This window comes from Varanus komodoensis, unplaced genomic scaffold (assembly GCF_004798865.1).
Source record: "Varanus komodoensis strain SLA01 unplaced genomic scaffold, ASM479886v1 scaffold32, whole genome shotgun sequence".
NCBI classification, from domain to species: domain Eukaryota; kingdom Metazoa; phylum Chordata; class Lepidosauria; order Squamata; family Varanidae; genus Varanus; species Varanus komodoensis.
The window spans coordinates 13,045,992-13,067,495 of record NW_025335798.1 but is presented as its reverse complement, the minus strand read 5'-3'; the positions used below and the strand labels follow the sequence as shown (position 1 = coordinate 13,067,495).

Below are 21,504 nucleotides of genomic sequence, written 5' to 3'. Positions count from 1 at the left end.
CAATCCTAGACAGACTAATTAGCAAGACAGAAGCGTGGCCGGCTGAGGCTTGCTGGAAGTTGTAGGCCTTTTCCCCTGACTAAACAGGCATAGAACTGCACTTAATAATCAGTTTGCTTTTTGTGTATAGGCTTGATGAGAATGCAAGTTCTACATATGGTTGCCAGTTACTTTATTTATTTATTTATTATTGACAATGTTATGTTATACTATTCTATAGTTAGAACTCTCAGAATGGTGTACAATCAGTCCAAACATTTATAACAAGCACAACATATCAATAACAGATAATATTAGTTACACTTTCACAATAATCATAAAAGTTCAAACAGAATCAACAACAATTAAACCAGTAAATAATGCATAACACAATATAATAACTGATTCACACCACCAATCATAAAATGAATGAAAACCAGTATAAAAAGCAGAACATCCTATTCAACAATTAAATTAATGGGAGAATAAAAAGGTTTTACCTGGAACAGAAATGTATAAAGGGTCAGTGCCAGGTGCACCTCCTTGAGCAGCTAGTTCCACAGTTGAGGTGCCACAGCCGAAAAGGCCCTTCCTCTTTATTGGTGTTTTTGTCAGGGTTTTTGAATTGTTTTTGAATTGTTAGTAAGGTGGTTTTGATCTAACATGATTTTTCACTGAGATTTTTGAGAAAGTGTTTTTATTTCATTCACCTTCATTCACATCTTATTGTGAATAAAACATGCACAACTAGAGGAAGAATTAAAAACAATACAACAGGTTCTTTACATGGCTGAATGTTGCTTATCAATTGCATAAAATAAGCCTCCCATCAAAAATTAATTCAGGAAGTGAATACATTGTATTGAAATGGCTGTTGAACTAGCCAAAAAAATCAATTCACCAGCCCATATTAAAATTGGTGATTAATCACATCAAGAATGTGTTATTCCAGTCACTATGTGTGTAACAGAATTGTAAATATCCAGTTGTCTACTTACCACCAGACAGCTTCCAAGCATTCTCACAAGTAATTGTTTTTGTTCCCCAATTTTTGGCCAGCAATAATTAACAAAATTCTTGTGGACGCAAAGCTGCATTAAATAATATGTTAGAAGATGAGTTAGGAAAATGTTTGCAAAAACAGGAATCACTTCAGTGAGCACATTGGCAAGGGTAATGCGATATACAGTGATGTAAGCCGCCCCGAGGCTTCGGCGAATGGGGCGGCATAAAAATGTTTTAATTAATTAATACAGAAAGATATGAGGCTACCTTAGAATGGGTAGGGATACTGAATCCGTCCGGAGCAGTGCTGTTTGCTCTGATCGGCACCAAGTCTTTGGGATCTTAGGTAGGGCATTACTCATCCCTTCAGCCTAAGATACTTATCTGGGGATGCAAGGGATGGACCGCGAGACCTTCTCCATGTAGCACTTGGGTGAATCTGAGGCTTTCTCAGATACATTGCAAGGCATGAGTGAAATCCAGTGGTGTTCATCTGTCATCTGTGTCATTCATGTCTCTTCCCCCTGCACGCCCTCTAAAAACGGCTTCAGAGGGTTGGGGAGACCTCCAAGGCAGATTTGTGGGGAGGGGCTGGGGGGGGAGAAGTGAACATAATGTCCTTTTGCAAGAACAGACTTGCAGATCATCAATGGGTATTTTATCTGTACAATTCAAAATATTTTAAACACATCTTTTAAATGCAATGAGTTAGGGTTTTTTGTATCCCTTTGGGTTTTACTGGGTTGCTTTATCTTGTGGTTTTTATTGATATTTCACTGATGAATGGATTTGTGTTGTGTTTAAGAATTTCTTTTAATTTTTCTAGTGCAAGAATGTCTAAGAGTGTCTTTCAGTGAAAATGTTCCAACAGTGAGGTGGGATATACATTCATTTTTTAAAAACAAAATGAGCACTATTAGAAAACAATAAAATCAGCATCCTGATACAATAGCAACAGGACAAACAGATTAACAACCTAGAAATCAAAGGGTTTTCCACAAAAAGTCTAAGTTTGCTGTTTCCCTTCAAAAGGGCAGGAGAAGGAGGGGAACATAAACGCCCTCTCCTCGCATAAGAGTCAGCATGGCATAGTGGTCAGAGTGTTGAATTGGGGTTCTAGTCCCCATTCAGCCATGGAGCTCTCCAGATAATGTTGGGCTAGTCCTGGACTGCCAGACAAACCTACTGCACAGGTCCGTTGTTCTGAGAATAAAATGGAGAGGAGGAAAAGTTTGTAAGCACCTTGCAAGAGTTATGTAATGTGATGTGATGATGATTCCAAAGAATTAGGGTTGTGACAGAAAAGTCTCTGCTTCCCATGCGTCGGTGAAGGATGGAATCCCTAGTAAGGCCTCATTGGAAAATCTCAAAGGCTGAGAACGTTCACATAAGCCAAATCAAATGTGATTCCAAAATTACTCAGAGAACCACAACAGTATTTGGTGAGTGATTATAGGGCAAGTGTTTCACGAGATTAATGGATCTGTTTGAAGACCTTTATAGTTAATCTCATGATGATAACCCTTGAAAACTAAGCTTGCTTTGTTGTTGTAAACCTTAGTGGAATCATAACATTCATGGTCTGAGATTGCAAACAAACAGGTTCCTTAGAGCAGACTAGAATCATACAGTTGGAAGGGGTCCATCCAGTCCAAGCCCCTGCTCCATGTAGGACTGAGGTCTTGCATCCAGATACTAACCAGTCCTGATCATGCTTAGTTTCTGAGATTAGGGAGGACCAGGCATTTCAGGCTATGTAAAAGCAGATGGTCAAACACCTATTACTTTAAATGTGTATCTGTGCCTTCCCTCCTTCTGCCAGCATTTTACTGTAGATACAGAAGCCCTAGGCCAGATTGCCACCACTGCCTGCCCACCCACTCACCCGCATCCTGCCACCAGCATGGAGTTAGGATAGCATTCAAGATCCAGACCAGGCTCCCTGCAACTTAGCTGGTAAACACACACATGAAATAAAGTCTGTTTTATCCCTCACTGGCTGCTCTGACACAATAGTGACCTGGCTCTTTCACATCTAAAGCAGCGCTACTCAAAGATAAATGAGGCAAACCGCAAGGACTCAGCTCCAGCAACATGCAAACCTGCACTACGGCTATAGCTCTGTTATGGAATATCATCTTTTCACTGCTGGAAGACACACAGTTTTGATTGCTTGGGAAATGTTATGTCCTAGAAGCAGTAGCACTGCCTTGAGGGACATGTAGATTGCATGCAACAAATAAAAAAATCAAACTGCTGGAAGAGCCTTGAAATAATCAGCCATTATCTTGTTTGCGACTGTGGGAAAGGAACCCCGGGTTGCATGCCAAAACCAAGCTCCTGGGCCGCATCCTATTTGCTGGTTACTGCTTCTGCAAGCAGGCTAGGAACGCCACAGATGGCCCTGATGTTGCCTCCCAGGTAGTGTTTATCATCTTAAAATCCAGATTCAGTTAAGCCCTTGGAAAAATGCTTCAGTCCCAAGGGTGGGGGGTGCATTCACTTATGTTCTTAGCGTTAAGTATGTGCTTAAGTGGAATGCTGAGTCAAGCTCCTTGATTCTCTCTCGGGTCTGCAAAAGCAACTATATTTATACACAGTTTGTTATGTAACACGCTTCAGCGCTGGATTCTCTGCTCCAGTGTAGAGCAGCCCCTGCGGAGAACATCAGTCTAATATTAGGGTTTTGGTGCTAGAATAAAGGAGCGGCTCCTCCTCCTGCATAGACACTAAACCCCATTCTGCCTCCTACACTGGGTACACTGACAGCAATCGAGTCTGCTATGCCAGCACCCAGAACTGACGTAGAGAGTGGCAGTCCTCCCCAAGGACGCTGTGTTGGAGGGGTAGTGCTTGGTGCAGGGTGTCACTTCCAAGATCCTTGAAGAAGCATCCATGCACTCCTGACCTTGAGTTTTAGCACTTTGCAGAACTGGGCGAGGGCTGGGCAGGCAGCAGAAGCAGGGCTGAACCTAGCAGCAGATGAGAACTTGAGCTTGCTTAGCATGCAGGATTTAGCAGCTGTTTGTTGCATGGCAGTGTGAGGTGCCCTTCTTTTATGTCAGGCTACAGTTTCCCTCGCCTGGGAGTGAGGGGAGCTATAGGTCAACACATCTGGGTGATACCAGGTTGGCAAAAGATGGGGCAAAATTTTATTTCTAGCACCTCGGTCCCAGAGCTTTGGTTATCTTGCTCACTTCTGTTGACTTTAGAAAAATGTACCTCTGTGCATATCATAACTTCTATAGAGTGCAGTTTATGGTCAATCTGGCAGAGTTTGCAATGTCATGTGAACAGTTCACCCAGGAAATGTATGCGCCTAGTTTTTTTTTTGCTTTGTTTTTTAATGTATCATTCCTGTTTCTTTGCAAGCACTGCCTGGTAGTTTTAACTCAGGGATGTGCAGCATTTGGCCTTATGGGCATTTTGGTTTATGATACCATCAGCCCCAGACACCATAGCCACTGGTGTGGCATGATGGGAATCATAAGCCAAAACATCTGGAGAGCCTCAAGTCAACCACCCCAGTCTAGCCTGAGCCTTTCTCCTCATGAAGTTTCTGTGTTCTTTCATAATTTTGTAAGCCACATCCCTTCTGGAAATCACTGGTGCTTGGAATGGTTTCCCCTCAACATGAAACGTGGTCGTAATGGACCATCAGGGCTACAATTCACTGAGGCTTCCAGTCCACCTTCAGGAGTCCCTCGTGTGTACATACGGTGCAGAAAAAGAAGCCTTGACCCTTGCGAAAGTGGAATCTCTGTGCTTGTTTATGCCACTTCAGTGAGGGCGTGTGCACAGATGATGATGAAGCCCCTCCGCTCTTACCAAGGCTTTGCTTTCACCCAGTGAAGATTTTTGACCCACTGCTGGCCAAGAAAGAGACATCCAAAGCACCTTTGAGCTGGTGCTTCTCTGAATCCTGACCATATTACACTAGGCCATTTGCAACTAAGTTAACATTACCAGAATGAGCTATCTGCACTTCTGCCAAAGAAATGAAGGGTCTCTGTCAACACTGCACTGTACTGGTTTCCTGTTACCTGGGAAAAGAGCCCTACTGGTGAGGCAGTGCGTTATATAGCAAGAAAAGAAATACAGTGCGTAACCACCAGCATTCCCCTACCAGCAACTAGAGCAGAGGTGGGCATCTTGGAATCCTCCATATGGTTTAACCTACAACACCCATCAGCCATAGCCAGGGCTAAGGGATAATGGGAGCTGGGCCCCTCCAGACATTTTGGCCCACTAGCAAGACAAAGCCAGTAGCTAACCCCTGATTTAACAGTGGGACAAATATCACAGGACCTCGCACAGGGCTGGCCACTCATTAGGCAAAAGGAGCTGCTCCCCACAGACAGAGATGCTGGGGTGCAGCATCACGGTATTGGGGGAAAGAGCAGTGTGCCCTCCACGCTGGCCTGCTGCCCACTTGTGTGGTGAAGGATGCGGTGCCATAGTCTGTGCAGAAGAAAGAAACTATTGGCCCAGTCAGCCCTGGGCACCGCCTTGTCCTTTGCCTCAGGCAGCAAAATGTCTTGGGCAGGGAGCGTCCCAGCACATAGTCTGAAGGCACCTGGAGCACCACTTTGATAATAGCAAATCCGGCCATGAGAGCATCGTAGGGGAAGCCTGTGCTTCAACTTCTTTGAAAGAAAGATGTGATATGAATCTAGTAAATAAATACTGTAAGGCTATTACACATTATCAGTCCATGTGGGATTTCTCAGCAGATTTCCTAATAGTATTGTGGAAATGTTTGAAAATAAATATGGGAGTCCCAGTATTATTTATTTTGTTATATTTAAGGGACTCCTCAATTTCTTCTCTTATCACTTCAACAGGAAACATTGTCAGCTTCTGATACAACATCCTTTCTCTCTTTTGTTCCAAGAACTCATGCTGGTTGCCTCTTTTCCTGCACTTTTGCACTGGCCGATGCTTTGACTTCACTGTATGTCTTCAACGTCATGCTTGTCATTTTGTTATTGTTTTCTCTTATTTACACACGGCGAGGAGTCACAAATTAAATTACAGTGAAGCATCTGCTCTCATTGAGTTAAGGAGCTATATCTCTACCCTTTCCATATTTATAAATACCATTTCAGCTGCCTTTCAGCTGATATTGATTGGTTGAAATTATTTCTAGGGTGTGCTATATGGGAGAATTCTTCCAAGGAGGTTTCCAACCTATAATTTCGCAGTATATAAAATACATTTTAAAACCATAAGTACCATAGCAATAAGATTAATAACCAATGAGAGCCAGCTATCACACCGAAATGGGTAACACATAGTTCACTAAAAATGGTGCAATGATCTAGAAAGTATACTTAAAATTTAGTCAGCTGTAGGCCTCATTGAAAGTTTTCAAAGCTTTAGAACACCACCAAAGAAAACAGCCAGAAAAGGAACTGTCACAATTGGAGAATATAAATGCATATGCATGTATATGAGGGAGCTAATCTACATGAGATGCTGCATGATGATTTCTTAACCTGATCTGAGCTTTTTCTGCTTTTTTGCCGGTTCTGTTAAACACAATTGCAGATAGTCACTTCCCTCTCCCATTACTGCTATAAGTCCATTTCCATATAGTTTAAAAACAACATCAAAAACTACACTGGGCTCTGCTTCAGTTTGGCCTATATGCATTAAATTCATCAGAGTTTAAACAATTACAGGTATTAACATTGGCTGCAGTGCTCTTCAATTGTAACATCTCACTGCATTGTATATTTTAATTCTTATTATACCTTTGCTAAAGAAAAACTTGCACTCATAAAAATAGCCTTACTATTACACTCTAGGCTGTCAAATTCTTATAAAACAATGTTCTTTATTACAAAACGGATTTACACGGCTCGTTCCATTATTGTATTTGGAAAATCTCACAAAGTCTCTTTTATTATAGCAAAGAAGGAAACCTGGTTGAAGCACCTTACTATTGCTTCCGTGTAGATCATTTTCCAGCGCTCTGCTTGAGCAAACAGAATGTCTGAGACACAGTCTCTTTACAATCCTGTATGATTTATATCTCATTTGTTGATATGGGTCTTTGAGCACAGTGTAACCTGCGTAGGGATTGTGTTGGGGTTCGTGCAAGATGCAATATTCTTCTCTGGCTTTGGAAGGCGCTGCTGTTCTTGTAGAAGAGACAGGAATGGGCCCTGTTTTGGACCTTAATAACACATCTACACACAATTAAAGGCAGCCAGGTTCACAAATATTTGCCATGCTCAGCCAAAGAGGTCACTCCGTCCCCTATGGAGCACAGAGGAACCAACTGCTGAGTATACACACATAGGATTGTGCCCTCAGTTTTCTGACTTTCTAACAGGATGGACAAAAAGAAATGCTTCCCAGCTGCTAATTTGGGTGGCCCGGAATGCTGCAGATTGTGACTGCTAGTAAAAGGTGTCATGGCCAACAATTTGCCATAGCGAATCTCATTTATTTCCGTGTGTGTGTTTGCTGAGCAGCTTTGTTGCTGCTTTTGCAAATTGTATGCAGATGGGTCAGGCTATTACTTTTCAGTACATAGAGACTCCTGGGATGTCTGGTAGAGCTGGAGACACGCACAAAAAAGAGTCTTTGATTAAAAGGTCTCTTTCTTACCCAAACCTGCTCAGATCTCGGCAGGGACGTTGCACCTGCTCTGCGCTTCTGAGGAAAGCCTCTCCAGATTTGAGGAAGGAATTAAATAGCTTTTCTTTCCTCATAATGAAGTAGCTGCAGGGGGGATTTTGTTTTGGACCCATTTCAAACAAAGAAAAACCAAGAACAGTAAAAAAAAGTGTTCCTGAAGTTTATTTGCGATGTTAAGATTCTTCTAAATTTTCCTAACATTCTCTGATGTTTAATTGATTCAGTGCCCAGCTTTTATACTAAATTTGTTAGTATAAACTCATTTTTGCAATCTAAGAACTGGTAAATCCAAGCAAACAATTAGCATTTAGGAAAGTATTATTTACTTTAAACTTTGTGTGCTACCTTTGAATATCTCCACTACAGTTTACAGAAAGAGTAGAACAATTAAAATCTAGATTCAGGGCAAAACATAATTATGCCAAGTAACTTACCTAATTACCTAACATTATTGGAGACCTGTTCACATATCTTCAACTCCTTTAACCTACAGGCCGACAGTACAAAATTAGTCTCCCTCCCATCAGTGCCCTGCCATTCAATAATTTCTCCATTGTGCTTCCAACTGGTCTTGACAATTTTACCACTACTATAATTTGAATGGGAGCAAAACTGGCTACGGTTAGGAAGCAGGGCTGAAGTTCAACATTTTCTGCAGTGGACAGCATGTCTCCCACTTCCCCATTACCAAGCTACCAACATTGAATCGGAAAGACTAAGCTGCAGAGATGCCCCAAAGGGGAACTTGTATCCACTGGTTTCAGAAACAAGTACTAATTTTGGAAAGAAACATGAGCAAGATGCATGTGAAACTACTCCCAGATGAACACTGCATTTGAATCAGCAAAAATCAAAGCTTAGCCCACCAGTGATGCATGTCTCAGCTGTTACTAACCACTCTACTAGACCACACTGTTTCATAAAAACTCTTCCTACAGTTGGCTTAATCCCCTTGATGGCAGGGATGGAAACAGTGGTGCCAGTTAACCCCCCCCCCAATAGTTTCAGAGATCAAGCCTGACCAGTTCTCCCAACTTTGCTTACATCTTCAGACAGTTCAATTGTCCTGTTTTCACATGTCGCTTCACCCAAAACAATTGGAACTGTGTATCCTGTTTTGCTCACATCTTTGCAGACATATCTGTGTTAACTTTCAATAGCAAAGAGACCAGAGCAGATAGCTCTGGTCTTCTTGGAGAGAATGGGACTGTGGTTTTGAAGCTGCAGCCCCGCTGTGAGAGAAATCTTGAGATAAACCTTACATTATCACACTGAATAGTGATAGATTTTCATTTCACACAGGAAAATAAATGTGCCTGTTCAGAGCCTGATTCAAGGCACCCGTCAGACTTCATCCCTCACAATTATCTAATAAGGTGAATCTCTGCACTCTTCTCACACCGATGAATTCAAAGCAATCACTGGAAATTGGTATCAGCTCCCCAATTCAGCAACAGATCCTCCTGTGACATGGAGGGCAAGCCACTTTCTCACCTTGGATTGCTTCCTCCAAGCTCATTTGCATATTAGTTGCAAACCATGATCATCTTTCCAATCTATGGATAGCCAGTCAGGTCCAGATTTTCTGAACTACAGCTCCCTCCAGCCTCAGCCATCACGGCCAGTGGTTAGGGATTATGGGATATGTAATTAACATCTGGAGGCCACCAGGTTGCCAACCCTTGCTAAGCCATACTTCCTAGGTATGAAAATACTGCAAACTGTCTTCCAGAATAAAATCCCTCAATCAAGATAGGATTATGATAAGCCTCCCATAATGATGCCTTGAAACAGCATGTTGGGGGAAGCAGAGGAGCATAATTCCCTTGCTTTCTTTAAGCACCCTGAGAACAAAAAGAGGGTTACAGTGCAGGGCAAATTAAACTGTTTGACACAATCATGAGAGAGCCCAAATCAGGCATTTTTAAAGCACCTCAGCACACAAGCGGAAACAGGGCCACTTCCAAGTATCTGTGCCTCCACAGTTGCACACAGTGAGTAGTTCCTTCTACATCCAGTCATCTGGAGGAAGAGTTACTCAGGGCACATGGTATCACAGGCGTGGCTACTCAGCACAGCCCCGCAACCACTCACGAGCTGAGGTACACAGTTTGTGTAATGCCTGAATAGGACTGGTGTGTGTAGCAATTCCGCCCAAGCTATTTGAGAACTGGAACTTGAGGTCTGTATTCTTTAGTGGTTCTGATTAAAAGAGCAAATGAATGGATGGATGAATGTGCTGTTAAGCTCTCTGAACACCCTGCTTTCCTGCAGCATAGAGACCTTGATGGGGGGAAGGGAGCCTTAAAAATCACAGGACCATAGTACCCAGATGTTAATTTGGGAAGCAAACTTCATTTGTGTCTGCAGGTAAATGGCACTTCTGTGTAATGAGTTAAGACCAGGGGTCCTCAGACTTTTTAAACGGGCCAGTTCACTGTCCCTCAGACTGTTGTGGGGGCAGACTATAGTTTGAAAAAAATATGAACGAATTTCTATGCACACTGCACATTAAAAATTAAATTTTAAAAAAATAATTAAAAAATGTATGCTCTGCTCCCTTGGGCTGCAGCAGAAGCCCAAGATGAGGTGGGGAAGAGCATGTCCATATTCAAGGGACACAGCTACAACACAACCAAGGCTCTAAATATAGTATTTTGCATAATGCAGCTGATGACTGCAACTGGCATTTACAAAGAGTGAAGCAAAAATACTAAGGAGAAATACTGTTAATGCCGCTCTTAGTATTTGAAGCAAGTCAGCCCAGAACAATTCCCACAATACACAATGACTGTGTTTGAATGCAGAGCTAATGACTACCATATTTTAAGTGCAACCTTGCCAAAACTGGTACTGTCCGGATGAGTTGGACTGCAACTTCCATTGGCCATGCTGGTTGGGCATGATGGAAATTGTAGTCCTTGCTGCTGCCCCGCTTCTGAGGGAGCAGGAGGCTGGAGAGGCAAGCACGGGGCGCCCCCCCTGGCGGGGAGAGGGCTGCGAGGAGGGAGATAAGGGCTCCTTTCTGAGGCAAGGGACGGGGCCACAGCTGGCTGAGCGGGTCTCCTCCCGTGTCTTCCCACCATGGGGGGAAGCATGGCACCTGCTCAGCGGCAGCAGCTTGCTCAGAGAAGGCTGTGGCAGAGACGCAGTAGCAGCCGTGGCTTGGCCCACAGCCTGGGGATGTGGCTAACATAATTAAAATAGTTTTAAAACTTATATTTTTCTTACCTTCAATCTTTTTTTAGTGTCTTTGTCTCTCTCTCTTCCGCCCTCCTCTCTTCTGTTTCCCAGTCATATTCCTGCTCTGTGTATGCGTGCCATGGGGTGGGGGGGAGCGGGCGTATGCACAGTTGAAGGAAGCTGTTATAATTTGATGCGTGCGCCGGCTCTCTGCTCAGTTTCAGAGAACGCCTGCACCGGCTCAGAGCTTTCTTACTCGCTCGGAGATCGTTTTTTCCAAGCGAGTCCAAAAGTTCTAAGGTGGGCTGGGTAAATGACCATAGCGGGCCGTATGTGGCCCACAGGCCGTAGTTTGAGGACCCATGGTTAAGAGCATCACTTGCATCTTTTAAAAACTGACTGATAACTTACTGTGTTGAAGGACCTGATAACAAAAGTTGAGGCCAGACTGTTGAGATGTTGTGTGTGTGAGCAACTGTGTCCATCTGTAGCCCAAATAACACTGGTTTCTGTGTCCCATTTGAAATCCATTTTGTAAATACATAAAATTGCATTCCGGTCCTGCTGATGCATTCTTTTCGGAAAGACTACCAGCTTTGCTGCAGAAGCCTAAAAAGGGAACTTTGCAACCTGCATTTCAATAGCTTTTTTTAACTTGAAGAGTTATAAGTATTGTATATTGTATAAAGTAGCAGGATGTCATTGTCAATTGAGCATTTGATGCCACCTTGTCTTTGTTTGCTTTAGCTTAACAAGATGCCAGGATGCGACATGGCGAAGCCGCTCCTGGGCCACACGAACACAGAGAGTGACTCGAGCCTTGCTCCGGATGCTGGCAGTAGGACAATTGGAATTCTGGGAAGTGGAGACTTTGCGCGTTCCCTCTCTATGCGCCTGGTGTGCTCAGGTTTCAAAGTGGTGATTGGAAGCCGGAACCCCAAGCGCAATGCAAGCCTCTTCCCTTCAGCAGCTGAAGTCACATTCCAGGCAGATGCTATAAAGAAGACCAGTATTATCTTTGTGGCGATTTTCAGAGAACATTACACCACACTCTGTGACTTCAGCGATGAGCTGGCTGGCAAAATACTAGTGGATGTGAGCAACAATACTGAAAGAAGCCATCACAAAGAATCAAACGCTGAATACTTGGCATCACTTTTCCCAGCAAGCACTGTTGTCAAAGGATTTAATGTGATCTCAGCATGGACATTACAGTCAGGTCCTAGGGATGGGAACAAGCAGGTATCGTTCTGTTCCTTTTATCAGTTCTGTGTAGACCACCATGTCTGTCCAGACTATGAGAAGAAGGCAAGAAGATGACAAAAATGCAGTTAGAATAGTGTCTCATATCTGTGGTCAGGATGCTCTGTAATTTGCATGTCCATAAGTAAATTTGCATATCTGTTATATAACTAGATCAACATTTGGCACCTCAGCTTTCTCACTCCTGGTTTAAATAGAACACTAAAAGATAGTCTGAGATTGGGGTGCTGTCTGATTCAGATGCCCATAAGCTCCCACACTGGGAGTAAGTAACGTAAGACCACCCTGCACAGAGTGGCAGGAGATGAGGAAGGCATCTGCGTTTCTCTGCTCTTCCAGTTTTGGCAGATGGCCATGTTTGGCTGTCTAGCTTGGGGCGCACTGGAGGGGGAGAATAAGGCTAGAGCAGTGTCAGGATAACATGAGCCTCACCGTTTTCCAAAATGCCCTCTTTCCCCTCTCTCTGAGGTTGCTTTCCTAATGTTGGAAAGCAGCCAGTGTGGCTTCTTCCTTGTCAGGTGCATGAAGATAGGTCAGGGACTGTAGCTCCAGTGCTCAGCTCCACAGTTGCAGATGTCAGCCTGAGAATCCCAACAGTTCTGTGCCACCCAGCTGCTGCTGCTGAGGGCCCTGGGGATCATTCCTGAAGTTGGTTTAAATTCATACAGTTCAGTAAGATTTCTTTCCCAGCTGCCTAACAAAAGCTCAGAGGGTGGTATCCAATATAAAACCAAAACCACATCACCAATTCTCCCCATTCTCATGAAAGTGCAAACGTAGAAGAAACAGTAACATACATTTGAAGGGGCCAGCTACAAAATAAACAAGCATAGCAGTAGATAGAGAGCAAATGCCTGCTTGAAGAAAAAGATCTTAACTCATTGTCTAAATGTGGAGACCAAAGACTGTCCTCAGGGGAAGCCTTCACCTGTGTTCTGCATCATGGCCTAAAATTTAACCCAAAATTCAAGAAACAGGCTCAGGTATCAGGGTGGGGTGGGGAAGCACATAGCAACAGACAGAGAATGTTGAGGGTCACCTGGCAACAGCTTTGTCATCTTTTAGGCACTAGGTTAAGACTTTACTCCCAGGCATTATGATTAGACATGAGAGCTTTCTGAATGTTGGGGATTTTTAACCAGATTCTAATATTGTTGAATGTTTTTATGTTTCAAACTGCTTGCATGTTAAAGGTTTTATATTAATGTTTTATAATCACCTGGAGAGTTTTGGCTATTAGGCAAAATAGAAATGGGAGGGAGGGAGAGAAGAATCCTATACTATTAAATGCCCAAATATGTCCATATTATCAATGCGCACATCACTCAGATTTCTTCACCTGTCCCACTTTCCAGCAATGCTGTTTCCAGCTAGCCAGTTATTCGCTTATCCTCCATTTGCCGTAGGTCTTCATTTGCTGTGACAACCAAGAAGCCAAACGCACTGTTGCTGAAATCGCCCACACGCTGGGATTCATCCCTGTGGACATGGGCTGCTTGTTTTCAGCCCGCGAGATTGAGAGCATTCCCCTGCGCCTCCTCCCGGCCTGGAAGATCCCTGTCTTTTTGGCCCTGGGCCTCTTCCTCTGCTTCTACACCTACAACTTCATCCGGCAGGTTTTGCACCCATACATCTGGGACAAAAAGAACAAGTTCTACAAGATGCCGGTGGAGGTCATCAACACCACACTGCCTTGCGTCGCCTATGTCATGCTGTCTCTCGTCTACCTGCCAGGAGTCCTGGCAGCCATCTTCCAGCTGTACCACTGCACCAAGTACAGGCGTTTCCCTGACTGGCTTGACCAGTGGCTGCAGCACCGGAAGCAGATAGGGCTGCTGAGTTTCTACTGTGCAGCCCTGCATGCTGCGTACAGTTTCTGCCTCCCCATGCGACAGTCCCAGCGGTATCTCTTACTCAACGAAGCTGTCAAGCAGGTACGGGCCTCCCGATTCTGGGAGGAAAACTCATCTTTTAATCTCATGGGATTTCTGCTGTTTGATGGGATGCTGTGTTACTCCTTGGCTCTCTTAAACTCCTTGGCACTTTCTTAAACATGGCTCTCCTTTACCATTTGGGATTGCAGAGTTGTAGCATGTCCATGTGCATATATTCAGAAGGAGACCAAGTCAAGACCTTTCTGGAAAGCCCTTTTCTCAACTTTTGTCAGCGTGGTTCTTTCTAGGCATGTTGGCCTGCCACTCCCACAGTTCCCAAGTACTGTGACCACTAGGTGTACTGGCTGTAGCAGTCCAACACATCTAGAGGATGCTGGCTTGGGGAAGGCTGCCTTAGCCATTGAATATACTCTTAATCCGCAGGTCTGCAACAAATGTTGCAGTGCAGGATGTTTTTCTAAAATATTCCATTCCGTTCCCCCAGGCACTGAATTTTCTGTTTTCCCACAGCGCAACAGTCGGTCAGGATTCCTGGCCACTGATTATGCTATATTATCATTGAGCAGTTTTGTGGGATGCCCTCCCCATTTTTTTCCTAAAAGTTGGTTGTACTTCTTCAAACATTGGTGTTCTCACACACACAACAGCTCAATAGCTCATGTTATCAGGTTCTCCTGTTAATTTCCTTCTCCAGTGCTGTTTTGGCTAAACAGGAAATGGACATTGCTTTTCTTTGTAACCAGGTGTTTCATATTACAACTCCTGTAAGCCCCAGCAAGCATGGCTAATGGTCAGGGATTACAGAAACTGAATTCCAAAACCTCTAGAGCAGTGGTTTTCAACCTTTCCACAGCTGGGGACCGGCAAAAACAGGAAAACCACTTCAGGGACCACTGAGGCAGAAACAAAAAGCACCATGCACATAATACAGTATTCTGTGTATTAGTTTCCAGAGACAATACCAAAAAAAAACAAAAACGAAAATTCTCCAGAACAACCAGAAACCAGGCAACAAAAGTGCCAACAAAAGAACAAAACACTGAAATTGGTGCAGCATGGCTCCCAGCTGGCTCTCACTGAGCCTTCTCTCCCCCCCCCCCGCCTCCCCCCACCCCCTGGCACCAGTGCACCTCCTGTGAATGCAGTGCTAGCCAAGGAAGAGGTGGTGGAGCACAGTCAGCCCCCATGCCAGTCAATGGCAAGCAGGATGTGCCCCCCCCACAACTGGCACCACTCCATGGACCAGTGGTTGAAAATGTCCCGAGACGTTCTACAGGGGACCGGATAGAAAAATTAAATAAATAAACCACTGCTCTAGAGGGTATCTGGTTGACGGTCTCTCTTATGTGATATGCATATAAAAACAAGAATTTTTGAAGACCTGGTAGAGCCTGTGCTTGTGGACACTGCCGTCCGGTTGCCCTTTCTCAGAACCATAATGCTGGACTCCTTTCCACTCAGCAGGAGCTAATAGCAATATTGTCAAACTAGAAAAGAAAAAGAAAAACTAGTAACATAAAAATGCAGCACCAAGACAGGATTTTAGAATATTAAAGTGCCAACTATCCCTTGAGCTGCCCAATCTTTTTTTGGGGGGGTGGGGGAGGATTGGTCCTGCATTTGAAGGCAATAAACCAGGGATAGGTGACTAGTGGCCTACCGGGTGGTTTGGCCTGCCTTTCACATCAGCCTTAGCCCTCCCTGGCAGCGATGAGGGATGCTGGTGTTTGTAAGCTAAAACGACTGGAGGGCCACAGCTTGCCTGCTCTGGCCATAAAGAACGGGGCCACTCAGGGCACCCTGCACCCCACCAGCCGTGGCTCTGATGGCAGAAGAAGGCAGCAGAATCTGTGGATCTGTGTGGATGGGCAGGCTCATGTGAGAGACGGCCTTCAAGTCATAAGCAGGGTAGGGCTGTAACGTAGATGGTTGGCACTTCGAATTGCACTCAGAAATGAATTGGCAGCCAGCACAAGAAGCAGTCGCTGCACAAAACTGGCCCTTAATGAAGCCCTAGCCACCCCAGTCAAGAGTAGCTGAAGTTTCTGAGCCTGTTTTAAAGGCAGCCTTTAAACTATCTTTAAAAGCAGACGGGGCATTGCAATAATCCAGCTTTGATCAAACAAAGCCATGTATGCCCGTTTTAGCCTTTCAAGCCTTAAATTATTTGGACCCAAGTTACTTGAAGGACGGACTTGCCTTCTCATGTAGCTGCCAACACACACCTAGAAGTCATCACAGAGGTTCTTCTACTTGCCCACAGCCAAAGGCAGTTAACTGGGCAGTGGCCTCACAGTGGCAGCCCCACACTGTTAAGATAAGCTTCCACCAGGGTTCCTCTGTCCCTTTCTTTGCAGGCTCTGAAGCCCAGTTCACTGGCCTTCGCTGGCTCATCTTTGAGCTACAGATTTTATTGGTGTGACCTGTTTGTTAAGCTATTTTATTGTTTGCTTGTTGTCTCTTTGTTGCATATTTTGTCTGTATTTTAAAACCTGTAAGCCACTTGGTGTGGGTTTTCCCTTAAGGGCAGCCCACATTAAATTTAAACGAAGGAGCAGAGGTAAGGGAGTGGTCGTGGCTCAATCCCCCTTCTCCAAGAATGAGCGCAGCTAGTCAGACCCTCTCCCAGCCACCATCATCACCTGGCCGTTTAACAACAAAGCCAGGTCAAGAGGCCTCCCCAAGCGGTGAACAAGGTGAGCTGCTTTTCTCTGCATCCTTGACAGCCAGAAAGCTGGAGTGTCCCCACATGTCTTTTTGCAATTTGCTACCTCCAATGAGTTCTAGGTCGCTCAAATGCCTGGGAGGCTGCACCAGAGAGCCTTCACCTCATACTGTTCCTTCCTCCCATCCAGGGGGCATCCCTCACCCTTCGGCCTCCTAAAGGAGAGCTCCGCAAATACCCTGGACTGGCAGATGAACAAGCAAGTCCTAGATCAAATCAAGGCTGAGCTTTTCCTTAGAAGCAAAAATGACAAAACTGAGACTGTCACACTTTGGGTACATCACGAGAAGGCAAAATCTCCTGGAGAAGACAATAATTCTAGGGAAAGTTGAAAACAGAAGGAAGACCAAATATAGGATAGATTGACTCCTTAAAGGAAGCCACAGCCTTGAATTTACAAGAGTGGGGCAAGGCTTTCATAGACAGGACATTCTGGGAGGCTTTCATTCAAAGGATCACCATAAATTGGAGTTAACTTGGCAAGACATGATGACATTCCTTCATCCCCATTTGTGGCTCTTTCTCCATATCCCAAGGTAGAGAAGGAAGGGGGAGAAATGATCCAAGGAGTCTTCCTTAAAGGGGAAATAGACGATGACTTGGGCATACCTTTATAGAGTGATGCCAGGGCCCTTTGCATAATGAAGTTGAGGAAAGGAGGAAATAATCTGGGCTCATCTCAGTGCAGGTCTCTATGTGGAGGAAAAGAAATGTACAGAAGTCGTGGGATTCAGGATGGATAGGATGAATGCTTGTCTATACACACAGGAGGGCAGTGGCTTCCCCTCTTTGGCCTTGGCCTCACCCACAGCTGACCTGCTTCTCTGAAGCCAGAATGAGCGCCTGCTATATTTAGATCTAAAATCCAGTATTTAAACTTGACTGTTTCTGTGGAAACCCTTGGCAGAATAGGTTTGTGTTCCGGATTATTTTTACATTTATTAAATTGCTGTGTATATGTAGCCTTTCACCGCTTCATAAATCTGCCCAGCCAAAAGCGACCGGATCTGCAACTTGCTCCATGGAAACAATGGAACTTCTTTCCATGCAAGCAAATCTTTGGATCACAGCCTAAGAAATGTCGCTGAATGTGAGATGCAGCAATGCGTTGGCCCTATTCCGTTTTTTATGCCTGCCTGATTTGCCTTCCTGCATTTGGCACAAGGGATATAATCCACAGCAGTCTTTTAATTCCAGCTGTATTTCTCTTCTGTGATTCTTGTAAATAAATCCTAGGCAAGCCTTCTTTGTCCATTGCTCTCTTCATGCATTTTTTTTCAAGCAACATCCTTGCTTCATGAATCGCATCGATTTAATGGAATAAATGGATGGGCCTAAGTGTCAATCTCTGTAATATAGTACAAATCCCATTTCTTTTTTTCCATTAGCCTGAACACTTCTCCCCTAAATGCACTTAAACCAAATCCCATTAAGCCCCTGAGCAGTCAAGTATTCAGAGAGCGATGCTTGTGGTCTTAGCCTGAAACTGGAGCTGACTTCCCATGCTAATTGCAGACCTCAGGGGCAAAACATGGGCTGATCTTACAGGCATCAAGCGCTTGGCAAGTCCCCCAGAGGTCAGTGAGAACCACACATGTTCTGTACCTACCATGGCCATGCTTTAAGCCATATTTCAAAACCCTGTTCTGTGGCTCCCATACCTTTGACTGTGGAGGCGAAATACCACCTTTGTTCCAAAGACAGTGCAAACTATCCATTGCACCGAGGCACTCATGCAGAGGCCTAAATTCCAATTCAGAGAAACCCTCAAGGACCAGCCAAAAATGCCAGTATATTGTACTGTTAAGTTCTCAGTGCCAGCAACTAAACCTCAGAAGAGGCATTTCCGGCCTTTAGAATGAAGAAAATGCTGCATCAAGGCTAGGAAGCCACCAAACAATTGGAGTTTGGAAGTAACAGGATGGGGCCAGAGGAAGATTCTCAGCCTTCTGTGGAACCGCAGAGTGCCAGATTGAGACCCCAGAAGGGCCAGATTTGACTCCTCTGCCTGACCTCCTTCACCCCTATGATTGGAGTCAAATCTACAGAGTTAATTATTCATTTCCTCCGTGCTGCATCTTATTGGTAAAAGATATGAATGAGCAAGTTGGGGGGTGGGCATCTCTGCAGCGTATCAATTCACAAATGCCCAGCAGGGAAAGGGGTGAATCCCAAGGTCTGCTGGTACACTTAAGCAATACAAACAGTTCTGAAGGTGGGAAACCTACAGGTGAGCTCCTGGAGCAGCTCTGCCCTTGGGCAGCAGTGTATTTACACATTCTAAGCCTTAGAAGAAATACAAATACAAGTTGGGCTGAAACATATTCATATCTAGAACAGTTCTTTCCTAAACCTCATGTTGTCCAGTGAGCAAGTTGCATTCGGCCAACTTGAAGCAAAAAGCAAAAATCTCAATCTCAGATTGAATGAAGAGGTTTATTTTGGAAGTTAATTGTCAGAGGTTGAACACAAGACTGTGTTACTTTAGCACAAATTCCTACTGTCCACAAATAAGTCCACAGAGGAGGATTAGTGGTAGTCAGTGGCCAACAGCACAGTGTAACTACATAGACTGAAAAGGAAGCCAAACATGGGATGGATTGAACTGTTCCATCAGGACCTTTGATGGAGTTCACAAAGATCCACCTGAAATCCACCTGGTATCACCAGAGTGAACTGCATGTACCTTCAGCCCTTTGGTTTATCTTACATCCCTTTGCTCTTATTCCCTCAGATGGAGAAGAAAACAGATGCCTGGGTGGAAGAGGAAGTCTGGAGGAAGGAGATTTACATCTCGCTGGGCATCATGGCCCTTGGCTTACTCTCCTTGCTTGCCATAACATCACTTCCTTCCATCTCCAACTCTCTCACCTGGAGGGAATTCAGTTTCATTCAGGTAAATGCTGAACCTCAGAAAGGGATATGTTCCTCAGGTTCTGTTCTCACAGCTAAGCCACTGTTCATACTTCCAATGGCACATGTGAAATGGGACTCTAATCACAACACCTAAAGAGAGCCTTGAACCCAAGAGGTAATGTAAATGTTACAAATTTCACAGGGGTTAGTGGGATCTCCAAAAGAACCCTTTACTTACGAAAATACTTCAGAATTGGAAAATCACACAAGCTTCTGAAAACCCAGTACTGATAACCCAACTCTGACCCCCACCCTCAAAATTTAGAGAAGGCCTCTATATGGCAGAGGTATCTGGGGCCTGGATTGCCACTCCACACCATGGTAGTAGGCTGGGTGGCATTGTGAAAGAGCACCAAATATGAAGAAGCAGCTCCCGTTTTGACCAGAGAGCACCACAGTAGTAAAATAAGCAGAAGTCACCCTGGGTATCTTCTGGCACTGACAGGTGCTCCACAGTAAAACACAAACCTCCATGGGAAGCCCTGACAACTTCGTAGGCTTTGACACAGAACTGATCAGGTGCTATTCAGACTGGACCTGACTAGTGGCAAGCAGCCTCCTGTAAACACACTGCTTTGCCAACCTAGCTAAATAGTGAGCAGTGGTTATAAATAATACCTTGGGCTCAATAAAGAGAAAGGTATTTGTGAATGAACCAGCTGTTGCTTACAAGACAAAAATGAAATTTTTGAGCTCAAGAACTGTCCCACGAACAGAAGAAATCCAAGCAAAAAGCTGGGCCATCTTCATGTGAGATAGATTTGGGACCGGAGCACTGTAACACAGCAGTCTATAAACAGATTTCACAGTTTTGAGATAGGCTCTGATTTCCAGCAAAATCAAACCCTGTCTCTGCTTGCTCACTGTAAATTCACTTAAATCGGTCTCTTCATTTCCTGCCCTGACATTTCTTCCCAAGTGTTTGCGCTGCTTGTTGTGCTGTTGTTTTAAGCAGAGTTCCAAAATACCTTTAAGGTTATTTTGGTTTCTCTCTCTGCCATGGAAGAAATGTTTCCTTTAGAGAAAATAGCTTATGCTCTTGCAGAGAAGACTTTGGTTCATTTATGCATAATAGGATGTGCGTGTGTGTGTGCACACGAGTGTGTGAAAGACTTGCAGAGTATTCTGGTGTTACATGGCAAAATGCACTGGATTTTTAATAAGGATTGTTCATGTGTAAATAGCCTATTCCACAACGAATGCCTACTAATATTAGGTATTTGCATTGGAGCCTGCTGATTTCCCTGAGATTAGATAGATGCAAGCCTCTAACTTTATTTGGCTTTGGACAAATCTTGAAGAATTATCAAGAGAAATGGCTGCATCTATGCAGGGTTGACCCAAAATATCATGCAGCTCTAAGGAACTGAATATAAGACTGTGCCAAGCTCTGAGACATTGCTAGGGATCATAAGGCATATGTCTCTAGTTGTATTTTGCTTCATTGGCAATTCTAAAATCTTGCCATCCAGAGTGACCTCTTGCATTGCCTCTTGAGTCAGTTTAGCTCTACATATATAAATTCTTCCTTTGGAGATATTCCCCTGAGATAAGAGCCATCATGGAGTCATTTCATCCAAGGCTAAAGCAGTATGCTTAACCACCCAGAGAGCCTCGGCTATGGGGTTGTATATAAACAAATAAAATACATAAACTGAATTGGTGGAGACAGACCATGTACAGACCCTGCACCAGCAAAAAAAAAAAAAAAAAAGACTTGGCTGAGTTTCATTGCAAATGATGGAAGAAAATTAGAAAGAAGCCAGTTTTGGATTCACTTGCATTAATGATAGTTAATTAAACTTTTCAGAGATTGGCTTCACAACCTCAAGGTTATAAGATATAATAAGGCAGTCTTTCTCAACACACTGTCCTCCAGATGGAGCCATT

The 21,504-nt window shown here is 44.1% G+C and overlaps 2 protein-coding genes across 2 annotated transcripts in view; one reads left to right on the top strand and one right to left on the bottom strand.

Moving 5' to 3' along the window:
- Positions 1-21,504, top strand: part of STEAP3 (STEAP3 metalloreductase) — a 36,394-nt gene that overhangs the window by 6,828 nt on the left and 8,062 nt on the right. The window contains exons 2-4 of the mRNA XM_044438401.1: positions 11,563-12,057; positions 13,485-14,012; positions 19,433-19,594. Coding sequence (XP_044294336.1) covers positions 11,572-12,057; positions 13,485-14,012; positions 19,433-19,594 — 1,176 coding nt within the window. The 5' untranslated portion in view covers positions 11,563-11,571. The remainder of the gene's footprint in view (positions 1-11,562; positions 12,058-13,484; positions 14,013-19,432; positions 19,595-21,504) is intronic.
- Positions 12,083-21,504, bottom strand: part of CUNH2orf76 (chromosome unknown C2orf76 homolog) — a 34,245-nt gene continuing 24,823 nt past the window's right edge. Inside the window, exons 8-10 of the transcript XR_006415521.1 lie at positions 17,308-17,390; positions 15,355-15,460; positions 12,083-12,110 (exon numbers count right to left, since the gene is read on the bottom strand). The gene's annotated coding sequence lies outside the window, so the exon portion shown is untranslated. The remainder of the gene's footprint in view (positions 12,111-15,354; positions 15,461-17,307; positions 17,391-21,504) is intronic.